At 38.9% G+C, this 17880-nt stretch overlaps 1 protein-coding gene across 3 annotated transcripts in view; it reads right to left on the reverse strand.

Annotated features, from left to right (window-relative positions):
- LOC149075237 (uncharacterized) overlaps positions 1-17880 on the reverse strand; it is an 82127-nt gene that overhangs the window by 28482 nt on the left and 35765 nt on the right. For all 3 annotated transcript variants that reach the window (XM_089242536.1, XM_089242538.1, XM_089242537.1), the window contains one exon: positions 1862-9067. In XM_089242536.1, the coding sequence (XP_089098662.1) occupies positions 1862-9067 (7206 nt within the window). The remainder of the gene's footprint in view (positions 1-1861; positions 9068-17880) is intronic.

The raw sequence follows: 17880 nt of genomic DNA on the forward strand, positions 1-17880 counted from the left end.
TTCTGAACATTGTTCAGCGGTGGTCAAAAAAGAGAACAGAATGCTTGGTCTCATTTTCAAAAAGGTCTCTTCGGGTTCTCCTAAAGTCATTCTTCCGCTTTTTTGAGGATTAGTTCGTCTTGGACTGGAGTATGCTGTAAGGTTTTGGAGACCATACCTACAGAGGGACATAGACTTGGTTGAAGGGGTGCAGAGAAGAGATACACATGTCCTTATTGGCACACAGGGCTTGAGTTATGAAGAAAGACTTCATTTTTTGAATATGTTTACATTTGATTAATGCAGGTGTTGGGGAGATATGATCGAAGTGTTCAAAATTTTGAATGGGATGGATAGGATGGACCATGAAGTTTTAGTACACCGTCAATCGACTGCTTTTACAAGGGGACACCAGTATCGATTGGTGAGGGACAATGCAAGGTTATGGTGTCGCAGGGAATTTTTCTCTAATAGGGTTGTTAATAAATGGAATAGCTTACCCCCAGCGGTAGCAAATTGTAAAACAATTGACACGTTTAAAAAGAAATACGATAAACATGTTGGGGTAAATCAAGAAGCTATCCATTCTTAGAATAAGACAACCATAAGTATTCTATATGGGCATTGTATAATATTTTATCATGTGTATATATTGTTTATAATTTGTGTTAATTGCATTTTTAATAGCGTTGCTGTATTTTTTAAATATATGACATCCATATTTTTATGGGCATCTTTTTATCAGCCACCTCGTTGGGCATTTTGCCTGTTGTGGCGTTGTATTTGTATTTGTATATTTGTATTATCTGTTTTGAAATGTTGGCTTTCTTCCCAAATATGAAAATGTGCAAACAAAACCAGCATTACCATTCAAATTCACCGTCCTGAATGGTAATGGTTATTTTCAGTTCATAAAGTAATTAATTAACAATGTGTCATATTTACTAATACAAACTTGGGATTATACATAATAAACTGTTGAATATGATAAATCTCTATTTGTGAACAGAAATTAATAAATTATCAAAGCATTCAATGACCATGCACACACACATAACCACCGTATTTATTATTTTATACCTTAACATATAGACTATATTTAATATGATCATATTAAAGAAAGGATCACCATGAGAGTTATGCATTAAATAACACAACTAAACACCCGACGATTAAGTCAAGAAAATAAGTGCATTTCCAGAAGGATGCGCATTGAGTGAAGTAATACACAGAAGTTGGACTTTTCTGGAATACAAGAGATATGCAGTTAAATCAAAATTTGAAACACTTTGTGTCTGTATATACACACAATGACAAATAATTTAAAAACTATGAGATGAGTTTGTTTCATTTTTTTTGCTTCTCAGAGAAAATGAAACTCACAATTGAATATAGACACACACTTGGAAGAAGACAAATAAGGGCCGTAGGTGAAAAATGAAGTTTGAAAGTTTTAAAGGAAAAAACCTTTTTTTTGCAGTTTAACAAATGAATTAAGGAATAGAAAAAAAAGAAATTGGCAGCCATTAATGCAACAGAATATGAAAAGCTTGAGGCAAAAATATTGGCTGATTCAATCTGGCTAAATTTTCATGACCTTGCTTAAGTAAACACATAGCTGGAGGTCTCTGCTGTTCTAAAACTCAATTAAAAAACTGCTAAAAAGAGCTAGGGAAGAGACATTAAATACAATACAGCCATATGGATTAGTCTTATTTTTTGGTAGCAATCAAAGTTTAAAGGTCTGCAGTTACAGGAGTAGGGTGCGAGAAAATGGAAGTTTATCAATAAGGTGAGGAGGGCAGAACATTTTTCTCTCTTTTTTTTTTTCATAAGCAATCAGATAAGGAAATGAGTTTATACTTTGATATTGCACACTTACTGCTTTATTTTCTTCATCATATTTCTGCAGTTCAGTTTGAAGACCTTGCACAATACTGTCGTAGTCAGAAAATGATTTTTCGGCATGATTCATCAGATTCCTCATAGTTCCATCTAGATGGCACAGATGCAACTTGGATGAATTTGTTAAATAACACAGTGAGTTCCAGATATTCTCAGAAGCTTGAACAATATTCACTGGACACACTGAATTTCTGAATAAATCATTTTTCTTTATTTCAGTTTCTGTGACTAATTTTGAAATCATGGTAAATTTACTAACAACAAGTTCCAGTTTCATGACCTCTTTTTTTAATTTATTTAGAAGGGATGATTTATGTTCTATGTGAGGTTGCTGGATGTCATTATCAATATGTTTTAAAATTGCCTCAGAAGGCTTCTCCCTAATTGTACAATAATTGCCATCATAGTTATTTTCTTGCACGCTGTCTAAGGATTTCGCAATTTCTGAACAACTGTTGAAGAAGTTTTCTACCAACTGTTCCCAGGCTTTGTGTAATTTGTTCTCACCGGATAATGCAGTACAAGTGCTGCACACCACCGACTTAAAATCCCGATCAGCTGTAGAATCTAGCCTATGATTCAGGTTTTGTTCACAGGCATCAGTTTCTCTTCCCTCTGATTCAATTTTATTGTCTGTAATATAAAGAGATTTGGTGGTTTCACATTCTACTTTACAGTTGGTTTCAAGTTCTGTATCAATTTTCTTGGCTAGACATATTTCTGTTATTTTTTCTTCTAACTTCACCTTCCTTTCAAGATGAGCGCTGAGTAGAGATAACAAGTTTTCGGACAATTCTGCATCTGTCTTGAGATTATTTCTCATCTCTGGAAAAGAACATGTGCTACATGAATGCTGTAGACTTTCAACTTTTTTTTTCAGATACTCAACACAATTTTTCAAATTCTCATCTTTCGATTTTTCCATTTCCATAACTGACATCTTAGTCTGCAGATTTTTTGTTAAAATTTCCAGTTCATTTAGTTTGCTATCTTTTTTTTCACAAAGTGAACATGCTACACCATCATCTACCTTGATAATTTCCTTTCCAGTTGTTTCTGTATTTTCCAGTCTCAACTTCAAGGAAGCAATTTCTTTGATCAACAAGTGCTTTTCTGCTTCAAGATTACTAACCAGGTTTTGCCAATTAACTGCTCTGCTTAGATGTTCAAGATCTACATTAAAATCAAAACTTTGTGAGAGATCTCCTAACTTCTTATCTATATCTTCAATGATTATTGGTTCGGGCACATCATGGATACTTTCCTGCATATTTTTGATGACAGATGAAGTGGTTTTAAGATAGTTCTTACCAATCGTACAAGTTTCTAACAATGAATTATCCAGGCCAGTATTCTGCATGAAACGTTCCCTGTACAATATCTCTTTTTTTAGTTCTTCAATGGCATCTTTTTGTTCATGTATCAAAAGAGATTTTTCACGAAGTGAATTTTGCTGCCTGGCTATCAAGTTTATTTTCTCTGTAGTAGAACACTTAAACTTGTCTAAGAATTTCATAAAATTTTCAAGCTTTTCTTTTTGAGCCAAATGAGAACCTTTGACATTGTTCACATTTTTTAGTATTTCTCGCATATTTTCTTCTGTACCTTTTCTTTTTTGTTGAGCATTTTCTATTTGTTTCAGAGCTCTTTCGCAAACAGACTTTTCTTGTTGACTCAGCATTTCTTCAAGCTGATTCTGCAAGTTTTGCTTCTCTTGATAAACTTCTTGAAGGTTTTCCTCAATTTCATCAATAGTCTGATTTAACATGGCGTTTGATTTTTCAAGTGACAAACACTTTTGTTTTAGAAGTTCACAATTTTTTTCACACTCTTCATATTTTTTTTTCAAAAGAAATTTATCAAAATCATCTTCTGAGTTTTTTTCACATGATGCAGTTTTTTGCAAAACGGAGGTAGTCACATCTGGTTTCATTACAACATTTATACATTTTTCTGTATCTTCCAAATTGGACTCAAGATTTTCTGTGACATTCTCATTTGATATTTTGTTTTTTGAATCAATTGAAGAATGAAGAGAATCAGGAAAAACTTTACTCTTGAGAATATCTTTCTTTAGACTATAATGATTGCTGTGTGTGATAAGAGTATTTAAATTAATTAATGAATTATGTATGTCTTCAACTTCTTTAAATATTGCATCATTTTCAGCATGACTATCTTTTAATCTCATTTTAAATTCTTGATTTGAGTTTGTCAAGTTGGTAAAATTTTCTCCAACACAAGCGAATTCCTTTTCAAGTTCATTATATTTACATTTCCAATGTTCACAACTTGCTTGTAGATTTCCACATTCTTTCCCAATGGAATCAAGAGCTTTTTCCTTCTCTTCAAAAGATGATGTGAGAATAAAAATTTCTTTTGCTTTGACTTCAAGATCATCTTTCAATTTGCCTGTTGAATCAAGCAATTCAGAGTTCACTTCCTTCAGCTGTAAGATCTTATCATTATTGGTTGTTGCATCAGTAAGCAGTTCATTATACTTTGTCCTCCAGCAGTCACAACTTATTTCCAGATCCTCATGCTCTTTTTGAATGGAATCAAGGGTCTTTTCCTTCTCTTTCACAGATGATGTAAGAGTAAGAATCTCTTTTGCTTTGAATTCAAGCTCTTCTTTTTGTCTGGATATTGATTCACACAATTCAAAGTTTGTTTCTTCTAATTGTAGGATTTTGTCATCCTTATCTGTTGCACCTATAACCAATTCATTATACTTTGTCTTCAAATTCTTGTAGCTCCCTACCAGATTCTCAGATTCTTTACGAATAGAATTAATTATTGTCATTTCTTTTTCTTCCAAGGATGATGTAAGAACAAGCATCTCTTTTGCTTTGAATTCAAACTCATTTTTTAGTTCGCCTACTGATTCAAGCAGTTCAGAGTTTGTTTTCTTCAGTTGCAAGAGCTCATCACCTTTATGTTTCAAATCAGTAAGCAGATCATCATACTTTATCTTCCAATTTTCACAACTTGTTTCTAGATCCTCACGTTCTTTAAAAATAGAATCAACAATTTTTTCCTTGTCAGCACAAGATGATTTAAGAATCACTATTTCTTTTGTTCTGACTTGAAGTTCATCTTTCAATTTGCCTATTGAGTCAAGCAGTTCAGAGTTTGCTTCCTTCAGCTGTAAGATCTTATCACTATCAGCTGTTGCATTTGCAAGAAATTCATTACAATTTTTTTCCCAATTGTCACATTCTTTTTGAATGGAATGAAGAGTCTTTTCCTTCTCTTTCACAGCTGATGTAAGAGCAAGAATCTCTTTTGCTTTGCATTCAAGCTCTTCTTTTTGTTTGGCAATTGATTCAAACAGCTCAGAGTTTGCTTCTTCCAACTGTAGGATCTTGCCATCCTTATCTGTTCCACCTGTAAGCAATTTGTTATACTTTGTCTGCCAACTTGTCTTCAGATCTTCACATTCTTTCTGAATGGAGTGAAGAGTCTTTTCCTTCTCTTCCATGGCTGATGTAAGAGCAAGAATCTCTTTTGCTTTGAATTCAAGCTCTTCTTTTTGTTTGGCAATTGATTCACTCAGTTCAGAGTTTGCTTCTTCCAACTGTAGGATCTTGCCATCCTTATCTGTTGCACCTGTAAGCAATTGATTATACTTTGCCTGCCAACTTGTCTTCAGATCTTCACATTCTTTCTGAATAGAATTAAGAGTCTTTTCCTTCTCTTCCATGGCTGATGTAAGGGCAAGAATCTCTTTTGCTTTGAATTCAAGCTCTTCTTTTTGTTTGGCAATTGATTCACTCAGTTCAGAGTTTGCTTCTTCCAACTGTAGGATCTTGCCATCCTTATCTGTTGCAGCCATAAGCAATTCATTACACTTTGCCTGCCAACTTGTCTCCAGATTTACATATTCATTTTGAATAAAATTAAGAGTCTTTTCCTTGTCTTCCATGGCTGATGTAAGAGCAAGTATCTCTTTTGCTTTGAATTCAAGCTCTTCTTTTTGTTTGGCAATTGATTCACTCAGTTCAGAGTTTGCTTCTTCCAACTGTAGGATCTTGCCATCCTTATCTGTTGCACCTGTAAGCAATTGATTATACTTTGCCTGCCAACTTGTCTTCAGATCTTCACATTCTTTCTGAATGGAGTGAAGAGTCTTTTCCTTCTCATCAAAAGATGATGTAATAGCCAACAATTCTCTTTCTTTGACTTCAAGCTCTTCTTTTTGTTTGGCAATTGATTCACTCAGTTCAGAGTTTGCTTCTTCCAACTGTAGGATCTTGCCATCCTTATCTGTTGCACCTGTAAGCAATTGATTATACTTTGCCTGCCAACTTGTCTTCAGATCTTCACATTCTTTCTGAATAGAATTAAGAGTCTTTTCCTTCTCTTCCATGGCTGATGTAAGGGCAAGAATCTCTTTTGCTTTGAATTCAAGCTCTTCTTTTTGTTTGGCAATTGATTCACTCAGTTCAGAGTTTGCTTCTTCCAACTGTAGGATCTTGCCATCCTTATCTGTTGCAGCCATAAGCAATTCATTACACTTTGCCTGCCAACTTGTCTCCAGATTTACATATTCATTTTGAATAAAATTAAGAGTCTTTTCCTTGTCTTCCATGGCTGATGTAAGAGCAAGTATCTCTTTTGCTTTGAATTCAAGCTCTTCTTTTTGTTTGGCAATTGATTCACTCAGTTCAGAGTTTGCTTCTTCCAACTGTAGGATCTTGCCATCCTTATCTGTTGCACCTGTAAGCAATTGATTATACTTTGCCTGCCAACTTGTCTTCAGATCTTCACATTCTTTCTGAATGGAGTGAAGAGTCTTTTCCTTCTCATCAAAAGATGATGTAATAGCCAACAATTCTCTTTCTTTGACTTCAAGCTCTTCTTTTTGTTTGGCAATTGATTCACTCAGTTCAGAGTTTGCTTCTTCCAACTGTAGGATCTTGCCATCCTTATCTGTTGCACCTGTAAGCAACTGATTATACTTTGCCTGCCAACTTGTCTCCAGATCTTCACATTCATTCTGAATGGAGTGAAGAGTATTTTCCTTCTCTTCCGCAGCTGATGTAAGAGCAAGAATCTCTTTTGCTTTGAATTCAAGCTCTTCTTTTTGTTTGGCAATTAATTCACACAGTTCAGAGTTTGCTTCTTCCAAGTGTAGAAGCTTGCCATCCTTATCTGTTGCAGCCATAAGCAATTCATTACACTTTGCCTGCCAACTTGTCTCCAGAATTACATATTCATTTTGAATAGAATTAAAAGTCTTTTCCTTCTCTTCCATAGCTGATGTAAGAGCAAGTATCTCTTTTGCTTTGAATTTAAGCTCTTCTTTTTGTTTGGCAATTGATTCACTCAGTTCAGAGTTTGCTTCTTCCAACTGTAGGATCTTGCCATCCTTATCTGTTGCACCTGTAAGCAATTGATTATACTTTGCCTGCCAACTTGTCTTCAGATCTTCACATTCTTTCTGAATAGAATTAAGAGTCTTTTCCTTCTCTTCCATGGCTGATGTAAGGGCAAGAATCTCTTTTGCTTTGAATTCAAGCTCTTCTTTTTGTTTGGCAATTGATTCACTCAGTTCAGAGTTTGCTTCTTCCAACTGTAGGATCTTGCCATCCTTATCTGTTGCAGCCATAAGCAATTCATTACACTTTGCCTGCCAACTTGTCTCCAGATTTACATATTCATTTTGAATAAAATTAAGAGTCTTTTCCTTGTCTTCCATGGCTGATGTAAGAGCAAGTATCTCTTTTGCTTTGAATTCAAGCTCTTCTTTTTGTTTGGCAATTGATTCACTCAGTTCAGAGTTTGCTTCTTCCAACTGTAGGATCTTGCCATCCTTATCTGTTGCACCTGTAAGCAATTGATTATACTTTGCCTGCCAACTTGTCTTCAGATCTTCACATTCTTTCTGAATGGAGTGAAGAGTCTTTTCCTTCTCATCAAAAGATGATGTAATAGCCAACAATTCTCTTTCTTTGACTTCAAGCTCTTCTTTTTGTTTGGCAATTGATTCACTCAGTTCAGAGTTTGCTTCTTCCAACTGTAGGATCTTGCCATCCTTATCTGTTGCACCTGTAAGCAACTGATTATACTTTGCCTGCCAACTTGTCTCCAGATCTTCACATTCATTCTGAATGGAGTGAAGAGTCTTTTCCTTCTCATCAAAAGATGATGTAATAGCCAACAATTCTCTTTCTTTGACTTCAAGCTCTTCTTTTTGTTTGGCAATTGATTCACTCAGTTCAGAGTTTGCTTCTTCCAACTGTAGGATCTTGCCATCCTTATCTGTTGCACCTGTAAGCAACTGATTATACTTTGCCTGCCAACTTGTCTCCAGATCTTCACATTCATTCTGAATGGAGTGAAGAGTATTTTCCTTCTCTTCCGCAGCTGATGTAAGAGCAAGAATCTCTTTTGCTTTGAATTCAAGCTCTTCTTTTTGTTTGGCAATTAATTCACACAGTTCAGAGTTTGCTTCTTCCAAGTGTAGAAGCTTGCCATCCTTATCTGTTGCAGCCATAAGCAATTCATTACACTTTGCCTGCCAACTTGTCTCCAGATTTACATATTCATTTTGAATAAAATTAAGAGTCTTTTCCTTGTCTTCCATGGCTGATGTAAGAGCAAGTATCTCTTTTGCTTTGAATTCAAGCTCTTCTTTTTGTTTGGCAATTGATTCACTCAGTTCAGAGTTTGCTTCTTCCAACTGTAGGATCTTGCCATCCTTATCTGTTGCACCTGTAAGCAATTGATTATACTTTGCCTGCCAACTTGTCTTCAGATCTTCACATTCTTTCTGAATGGAGTGAAGAGTCTTTTCCTTCTCATCAAAAGATGATGTAATAGCCAACAATTCTCTTTCTTTGACTTCAAGCTCATCTTTCAGTTTGGTTATTGATTCAAGCAGTTCAGCATTCACTTTTTTTAGCTGTACAATTTGATCACTTTTATCTTTTGTATCTGTAAGTAACATATTACATTGTGATCTCCAATGCTCGCAACTTGTTTCAAGATTACATTCTATGTTTTTCATGGTTTCTATTTCATTCATGAGGTGAGCAATTTCTGCATCTTTTTCCATCGATGCAGTACATTTGCTCTCTAATTTTGTTTTTAACAGCTCATACTCAGATTTAAGAAGCCCCAATTCCTCTTTAAAGATCTTGATACTTTCATCCCTTTCAGCTCCCAGTTTCCCATTTTCCTGTAAAATAAAAAAAACTGAATCTTTTACCACATTTATATATATTTCATTTTAATCCATTTAAATTTATTCATGTAGTAAAATATATTTTTTCAGCAGATAACCAGCAAATATCTGATTAGAGGGGAAAAATCAACTACAAACTGAAACAAAAAAAGTAAACCAATTAAATACAATCCACACAACCTGAATCAGTAAAAAAATGTTTTAAAACTTGTTTTGTTTAATTTTGTCATCAAACCTCTTATACACACATTCTTTATATAGTCAAAGCTTGTTATAACACCCTGATTGTTCCATGCAAAACCCAATGTTATATCAAAATTTTGAGAAAAAAAAATCTTCCACGTATTGAGGAAGTAAAAAATTATACTGTCAATTTATTTATAATGTAAGCAGTTGCAATGGAATGTGTAGGATTAGAAAATAATTAAAATTGTAATAATTAATTGCATAAGATATACTTATGTACATGCCATTCAACGTCCAAGGCTATTACGTTAGGTTTATTTCAGACAGCCATATTAAATGAATCAAGGAAGTGCTGATTTTAAACATGAAAACATAAATCTATTATATTCTCCCCTTATTTAAAGTATTTCTTATGAACACTATTCAATTGATTAACCTTATATTGTGGCCAGAATCTTTCTTACCTCTTTATTCTCAATAAGGATTCCAAGAAAACCAGACCTCAAGAAATGTACGAGTTAATCATTCAACAGTCACACACAGGTATTTATCAGACAATTTTGTCTCTACGTCTTTTGTCTAATTTTGTCTATTACAAACAGATTACAATGACAACCAAATTATCAAAGGTCAAAGTTAAACACACTTTTTGTTTATTTCTTGACAAAAATAGAAGAGGGGAAGTAGAGTTTCCCCCGAACTTCTTATCGGTTGTAGGTCCTCGGCTGTACCTCCACTACGATTTCAGGGCGAAAAAACTGGATTCTAGACTCCCAAAAAGAAGAAAACAACACCTTATTTAATTTATTATCCAACACCTCCACGAAACCGTCCTGTCTCTTCGGTACAAACTTTCGCACCTCTCACTCTTTTTCGAATGTCTCAAAAACGTTCTCGTTTCTCTCTCTCGCGACTTCTGTTTCTCCTCTGCCTTTTTCCAACCTCTTTTCTCCTGAACCTTACACGTCCCATCATCGAAAAGCACATCCATCATGGCTACCGTGACAGGGCGTTGGCATTACCTTGCATATTCCCCTTCCGGGTCCCTCAGGCCAACGCATGATGCTATCCGGTATGCGAGCGTTGTATCGTGCAGCAGCAGCTACTTTGGCGGCGGCGGCCATACCATCCTTGAATGGCAAATAACGGTTGTTCATCCAAGAGTTCATGGGGTGGTGGTCACCACCGCATAAGTGAAGGATGGCCTTTCTCTGCCCTGATTCCTGGGCACGGCGTTGTTGGCGATTGAAGATTTAGCCGATTGGCTTCTGGTTTTCTCGGTCTTCGACTGCCGGTTCGTAGCTCTGTTGATTCCTTTGGCAAATGGACACGAAAACAATCGCCAGTTCGATTACTTGGATGTTTCCTGCCTAGCCGGGAACCGGTTCGGTGCCGATCTCCTCCCTTTGACAGCATGACCATCGTCGTATCGTTTCGAGTTCATCTTCTTGAGCTGCGAGGCCTTGCCCTCGGATGCGGACGCGACCCGATTGGTCTTGCACTTGATAAGGGCAAACGTCTTCTTCACCATATTCCCGTTGACGCAGAGACAGCGCCTCGTACAGACATCCGGTATCTTAGATCCTCGATTGACGACTGCCACGTCGACGACTTCTCCGTGTTCTGATATAAACTGCGACACTGACTCGGGTGTCATTTCCTCGAACGGCATGTTGCAGACCAGGATCATTTTTGCGCATCTGGTCTCGAAAGCCGGTACGGGCAAAATCCGGCGCACTTTAGTGCCTCCTACGTTGACTTGGAGTTTGTTCGAGTTCCTGAGACAGTACCGGACGACCCTCCAGTCCTTGGTCAGGGTCTTGACCTTCCTGAAAGATGAGACCAACCTCAGGCTGATGTAGCCCTCCTTGTTCCTCTGGATTTGTTTCAGCAGAAAGTTGTTCTTTATGATGTTGAAGTCAGTGAAGTAGCTCTCGACTTGAGATATGATCCTCTCTTCAAGTTCTTCGTTAGGTATGCAAAAATCGTTGTTATTGCCATTGTTGGCCTTCTGTTTGCCATTGGCAGATGAAGTACATACACCGTCCCTACGGCTTAGCTCATTGATCGGACTTGGAACTAGTACATTTCCCAAGAGTGCGTCGTACACCGTCTGACATATTAACATTTCATTTATCAAGCGACTCGACACTGCGCAAGAAATCGGCACGTACCCGTGTTTGCCGTCGCTGATTTTCATCATACATATTTTCAGAGGGGCTATCTCACTTTCGCCAAATGCGGACTTGATCCTTATTCTCCCCTCGCCTTCACTGTCGTCGATCTCAACCAAATCCGATCTAACGACTGAGATCTGATTCCCAGAATCGACCACGCCTCTTATTGTCTTCTGACCATATTTCAAACTCACGGTCTGCGGTGTGTCAATGTCCGCACAGACACCAGCTGCCGGCACCGTGATATGTGCTGTTAGAACTGTGGTTTCTTCAATCATGTCCCCCTCTTCTGTCTGGACAGAGTCCGCCTGGGCCCGACTCAGGGGCTCCTGCTGGACTCTTGCAGGACAAAACCTTGCTATATGGCCTTCTGCTCCACACACATAACAAGTGACTGCGGCTCTCTCTCTGGTATTCGAACCCATCGTCACTTTAGGTGGGAAGGACTTGTAACGTGCCGATGATCCCCCGACGTAAAAGTCTGTAGTCGCCGTCACGTGATGTGTTGTCATAAATGTTACTAGTCCGCAGCTGTGATCGTATGGCGACCATCAAGGCCGATCGTGATGTCCGCCTGCGATCGCATGCAAATGAGGTGACCTTGAAGCCGATTGGCTTGATCAGACACGTGCGGCCGGATGTTTTTCCTTAAATACCGGCCGTACGTTGTAACAGGTCTGATTCCGTGTTCATCTAATCTAGTTCTATTCAACTGAAGCTCTCTAGTAGGACGGTTCACCGTCTTGCTACCGTATCCATTGGCCTTAAGCTGAATTGTTAAAATGCAATAATTTACATTGTTTGAATCCGTTTTCCGGCAGGTCCGGAATCAAAAATATTAAATAATCTTCACAGTCAAAGTTCTTCATTGCTGATCAAGGTGGTCCGGCCCTCAACCGAGAGGCCCCCTGGAGCTGATCAAGGTGGTCCGGCCCTCAACCGAGAGGCCCCCTGGAGCTGATCAAGGTGGTCCGGCCCTCAACCGAGAGGCCCCCTGGAGCTGATCAAGGTGGTCCGGCCCTCAACCGAGAGGCCCCCTGGAGCTGATCAAGGTGGTCCGGCCCTCAACCGAGAGGCCCCCCTGGAGCTGATCAAGGTGGTCCGGTTCTCAACCGAGAAAACTTCTCTGATATTTGCGGGAAAGGCTAACAACATCGGATGTCCGATCACTATACAAGTTGACTGTTGATGATCATCAATTGGTGAGCCAGTAACTTTACTGTTAACGTCAAATAGAGGGCTCCACGTTATACTAATCTATTGTTAAAATTGACTAACCCTATAATTAATTTGAATAAATAATATTTCATGCGAAAGTTTATTTGCAATCATTTTCCACTTGTCGTTTGCCACTTTATTACTGGATATTTCGAACCGGGCAAGCAACTCCCATAAGGGACGTTGCAATTTTGGGGGCTCGACCAGTTCTCAGTAAGTGTGGCAAACCGCGGGTGGAAAGTACTTTCGCTAAAATTTTTTTTTTTGAAATTTAACATTGATTTTGGAAATGAATGCAAATAATCATAGTACGCCGTAAAATTCGGGCAATCATCTGATCAAGGTCAAATCAAAATTTTGCAAAAATGTGATTTAATGTTCTAGTCGTTTTGTGATTTTACATTCTAGTCATTTTCAATATTTAAATGTTGAGACTAAGGACTTTTTCTCCGGTTGTATGATCCTGTAGGAGAGGGGGGAGTGCCTGTCGAAATTAGTGTGTATAACGTGTATTTTGGAGGGAAATGTTATTTCATGTGTTTTGGAGGGGATAGTGTGTTTTATGTGTATTTTGCGGTTTTTAGATAAATGTGATATTTGGTGTGATATTTTGAGGTAGTGGTGAGGAAATTGAAGTTTTCGGAAGGTTGATAGGGCAGGGCCCTATATCTATATATTGTATTTTGGTGTTGCGATTTCATGCGGGATTTGAAGTTTTTGTTTGAGTGTATAATTATAGTTAGTGTATTTCATGCGGGATTTTTGATATTTTTAGTGTATTGATAGTGTGTATTTAATGCGGGATTGTTTATTATATTGCATTTCATGTTTTCGATAGGTTTCTTTTTCCTCGGGATATGGATTGTTAGGAAAACTGGGCCTTAGAAAAATTCTTAAGAATTTTTCTTTCTGGTGGCAGGGGGAATGTAACGTGCCGATGAAACCCCGGCGTTAAAGTCTGTAGTCGCCGTCACGTGATGTGTTGTCATAAATGTTACTAGTCTGCAGCTGTGATCGTATGGCGACGATCAAGGCCGATCGTGATGTCCGCCTGCGATCGCATGCAAATGAGGTGACCTTGAAACCGATTGGCTTGATCAGACACGTGCGGTCGGATGTTTTTCCTTAAATACCGGCCGTACGTTGTAACAGGTCTGATTCCGCGTTCATCTAATCTAGTTCTATTCAACTCAAGCCCTCTAGTAGGACGGTTCACCGTCTTGCTACCGTATCCATTGGCCTTAAGCTGAATTGTTAAAATGCAATAATTTACATTGTTTGAATCCGTTTTCCGGCAGGTCCGGAATCAAAAATATTAAATAATCTTCACAGTCAAAGTTCTTCATTGCTGATCAAGGTGGTCCGGCCCTCAACCGAGAGGCCCCCTGGAGCTGATCAAGGTGGTCCGGCCCTCAACCGAGAGGCCCCCTGGAGCTGATCAAGGTGGTCCGGCCCTCAACCGAGAGGCCCCCCTGGAGCTGATCAAGGTGGTCCGGCCCTCAACCGAGAGGCCCCCCGGAGCTGAGCAAGGTGGTCCGGCCCTCAACCGAGAGGCCCCCCGGAGCTGAGCAAGGTGGTCCGGTTCTCAACCGAGAAAACTTCTCTGATATTTGCGGGAAAGGCTAACAACATCGGATGTCCGATCACTATACAAGTTGACTGTTGATGATCATCAATTGGTGAGCCAGTAACTTTACTGTTAACGTCAAATAGAGGGCTCCATGTTATACTAATCTATTGTTAAAATTGACTAACCCTATAATTAATTTGAATAAATAATATTTCATGCGAAAGTTTATTTGCAATCATTTTCCACTTGTTGTTTGCCACTTTATTACTGGATATTTCGAACCGGGCAAGCAACTCCCATAAGGGACGTTGCAGACTCACCCTGAAGTCTCTGGTTCTCGCTGGCTTTCCATCTTGGATTTTGATGAACCGGTCTTGGGGTTCTCGTTCTGTCACTAGGGAAGGGTGTCTTCAGAGTCCTCTTCACATCATCGAACCTATCTAGTTTCTCCGATAGCTCACTTGGAGACACCATATCACTCCATTCGTCCAGATAGTGTTCCTTAAAATCTGCTGGGACGCATTTTTTCATTTGATCGCTGATGATTAAATCTCTTAGTTGCTCAAACGTCGTGACCTCCAAAGCCGTCGTCCATGCATCAAAATAGGTACACAGTTCATGGTAGAAGTCTCTCCAGGTGCCCTCTTGGTTCTTGTAGCACGAAGAAAACATCTGTCGGAACTTCTTTGGGGTGAGTTTGAATCTCCGCAATAACAATTTTTTAACTTGGTTATAGTCCTGTACTTGCTCTTCCGGCTCGTGGGCAATTAACTGGTTCATCTCGTAGGGAAGAAGTCCCAATAGCTCAGCTAACCAATCTTCCCGTGCCAGGACCGCGCGACGAGCTTGCCGCTCGAACAGCACCAGGTACAGACTTATGTCTTCTTCCATTCTGAACTTTTGCATCATGTTCTGGAAATCCCGGCTGGGGGTTCTGCCGTGCCCAGCTTGATTATTCTCCTCTCTTCTGACTCCTGTCTCGATCCTCAGTCTTTCGAGTTTTTGTTCCCTCTCCTTTTCTCTATGCCGCTCCTCCATCTCCATTTCTTTCTCTCTAAGCCTCTCCTCCATCTCCATCTCTTTCTCTCTACGCCTCTCCTCCATCTCTTTCCCTCTATGCCTCTCCTCCATCTCTTTCTCTCTACGCCTCTCCTCCATCTCTTTCTCTCTACGCCTCTCCTACATCTCCATCTCTTCTCTTTCTTTCCTATTGCCTATGATCGTTTTCAGCATCTCTCTGCACGTCGCTTCGTTGTACAGTTCACTTTCCTGTATGGTACTCACTAGTTGCATTAAGTTGAACTCCGGTCGGACTTCTACCCCCAAGTTGGCGGCCATAGTCTCCAGATCCTCTTTGTTCCCTTTTGCCAAATACGCCATCTTTATTTAACGTCTCGATACCGCCGTACAACAGTTGCTCCTTTTTCCCTGGGCAGGATTGCCCCTCTCAGCACCGGTTGTCGGGTTGACTTCACGAAAAAAAACAGCGTGGGTGCTCGACGCTGCTACTATCCTTCTATACGAACCGGGTGGTTCCACTGTCGCTAGGACACTCTTCTTCGAATTCAGCTCACAATCTTGAGTCGTTGAAGCCACGACCTCATCCTACCGACTGCGCCAGTAAAGTTTCCCCTGAACTTCTTATCGGTCATAGGTCCTCGGCTGTACCTCCACTACGATTCCAGGGAGAAATAACTGGATTCTAGACTCCCAAAAAGAAGAAAACAACACTTTATTTAATTTATTATCCAACACCTCCACGAAACTGCCCTGTCTCTTCGGTACAAATTTTCGCACCTCTCTCTCTTTTTCGAATGTCTCAAAAACGTTCTCGTTTCTCTCTCTCGTGACTCCTGTTTCTCCTCGGCCCTTTTCCAACCTCTTTTCTCCTGAACCTTACAGGGGACAAAGCCAAGTTTGGATGTTGTATTGGATTGAACTGTCTTTGTAAGTCATTATATTGCATTAAAATAATACGAAGGTGAATAGGAAAACATTTTGGTCATTATAATGGAAGGGTCACTATAAAGTGCATTTTTTACAATGAACTTGACTTTTATTCAAAAAATACCAAACCAAAATGTATCATGAATTCTGCTGAATCTCTGTTTTTAATTCATTCAAAATTTTCAATTCAAATTGTTATTTTTCCAATCTCATTCAATATAATCTATTTACATAGCTTATTTTTCATTCACAGATGGTGAATTACATACAAACATAAACTATACGTTATCTCAAACAACTAAATGACTATTATAAGGGTAAATACATATATGTGCTCAGACACGAGGCCCAATTTCTATTGGGCCTCAATACATAATGGGCAAATACAAAATTATTTTTCCATCCAGACGGAAGTTTTTAATGACTACTCTACTTGTTGAATCCTCAAACTGTCCACATACACCCCTCCCCCAAACAACCTTAAAAACGATTCAATTTCTGTTTTAGCAGAATCATTAATTGCATTCTTCAACACTTGTAATATTTGGCAATATATCAATGATTCCCTACACAATTAAAATCAATTACACAAATTTCGTTGATAAGATTTGGTAAAAAAGTAGGAAAAGTAAAACAAAAACTAGGAAGTAGGACACAACCGAAAAAGTAGGACAAATGTAGGACATTTTACCAAAAAGTAGGACGAGTGGGAGCCCTGCAACACCTTAAAGGAACTGCATTCAAGGATTGAAACCATCATCATTTCATGCATTCCTATGTTAAACTTGCAGTAAAGATGATCTTCTTTTGATGATGGGTACAGACAGTGCTCCTAACTGGAAAAAGGTTGAAGACCTCTGCCCTAGTCTCTTCTTAAACCTCTCTTGTGGCAGCCTGCTCTCCATTTTTTTTTTTTTTTTGTCTTCCTTATTTTATGGCAAATGATCTGCAAAACATATTCACTTTCTCCACTGGACTTAAGGCTCATTTTAAGCACTTTGATGGGCACGGCGGCAAAAATATACGCTTGTCGTCTGTAACGGTACAAACCCGCAGCAAGTGGAGAGGTACCACCTCATTTAAAATAAGTGCTTTAAAATAATTTTAATTACTTCTCACTAAAATATTGTAAGTCAAGTCATTGGCGCCGGTTCAAGATCGGCGATCCGGAGCAATCTGTAAACATCGCTCCCAAGGCTCCCAACTGACCGTGGTGAAATGACGTCATCCTTGCTGCCACTTCCGCTGATTGTGAAAATCCAGAATGTATGCAAATCGGCGATGCAGTCAATGGTGATTAGTCACCGCTTCAGTATAAAAGGCAGTGATGGTGTCGTCTCTACACACTTGTATTCTTACTTCACTTGTATCCAGCCGTACTTCGCCACTCGTTGGTTAACTCCACCTGGGAAGTTAGGGTGCCATAGCCTGGAATGACTCTGTAAATCCTCCATGTTCCTGAACTCTTACTAGGCTGCTTCTCATCGTGTAAGGTCTGCTGAGGTAAAAAAACGGATGAGTCGACTTCAACATCCAGCTACGAGATGGACTTACTCCAGGTGAATGGAGATGTGGACCGACGACTTGGTGATATTAACTTTGTCAAAATTTGTAAAATATTCTGAATCAAATTCTTAAATATTCTATCCGAATTAAATTTAAATTGAAGTTCTAATTCTCGACTCTAGTTGTGTTTGTTCGTGATGTTC

Source organism: Pholcus phalangioides, unplaced genomic scaffold (genome assembly GCF_987345545.1).
Source record: "Pholcus phalangioides strain wild (caught in Gottingen) unplaced genomic scaffold, Ppha-v1.0 ptg000015l_1, whole genome shotgun sequence".
In the NCBI taxonomy this organism is placed as follows: domain Eukaryota; kingdom Metazoa; phylum Arthropoda; class Arachnida; order Araneae; family Pholcidae; genus Pholcus; species Pholcus phalangioides.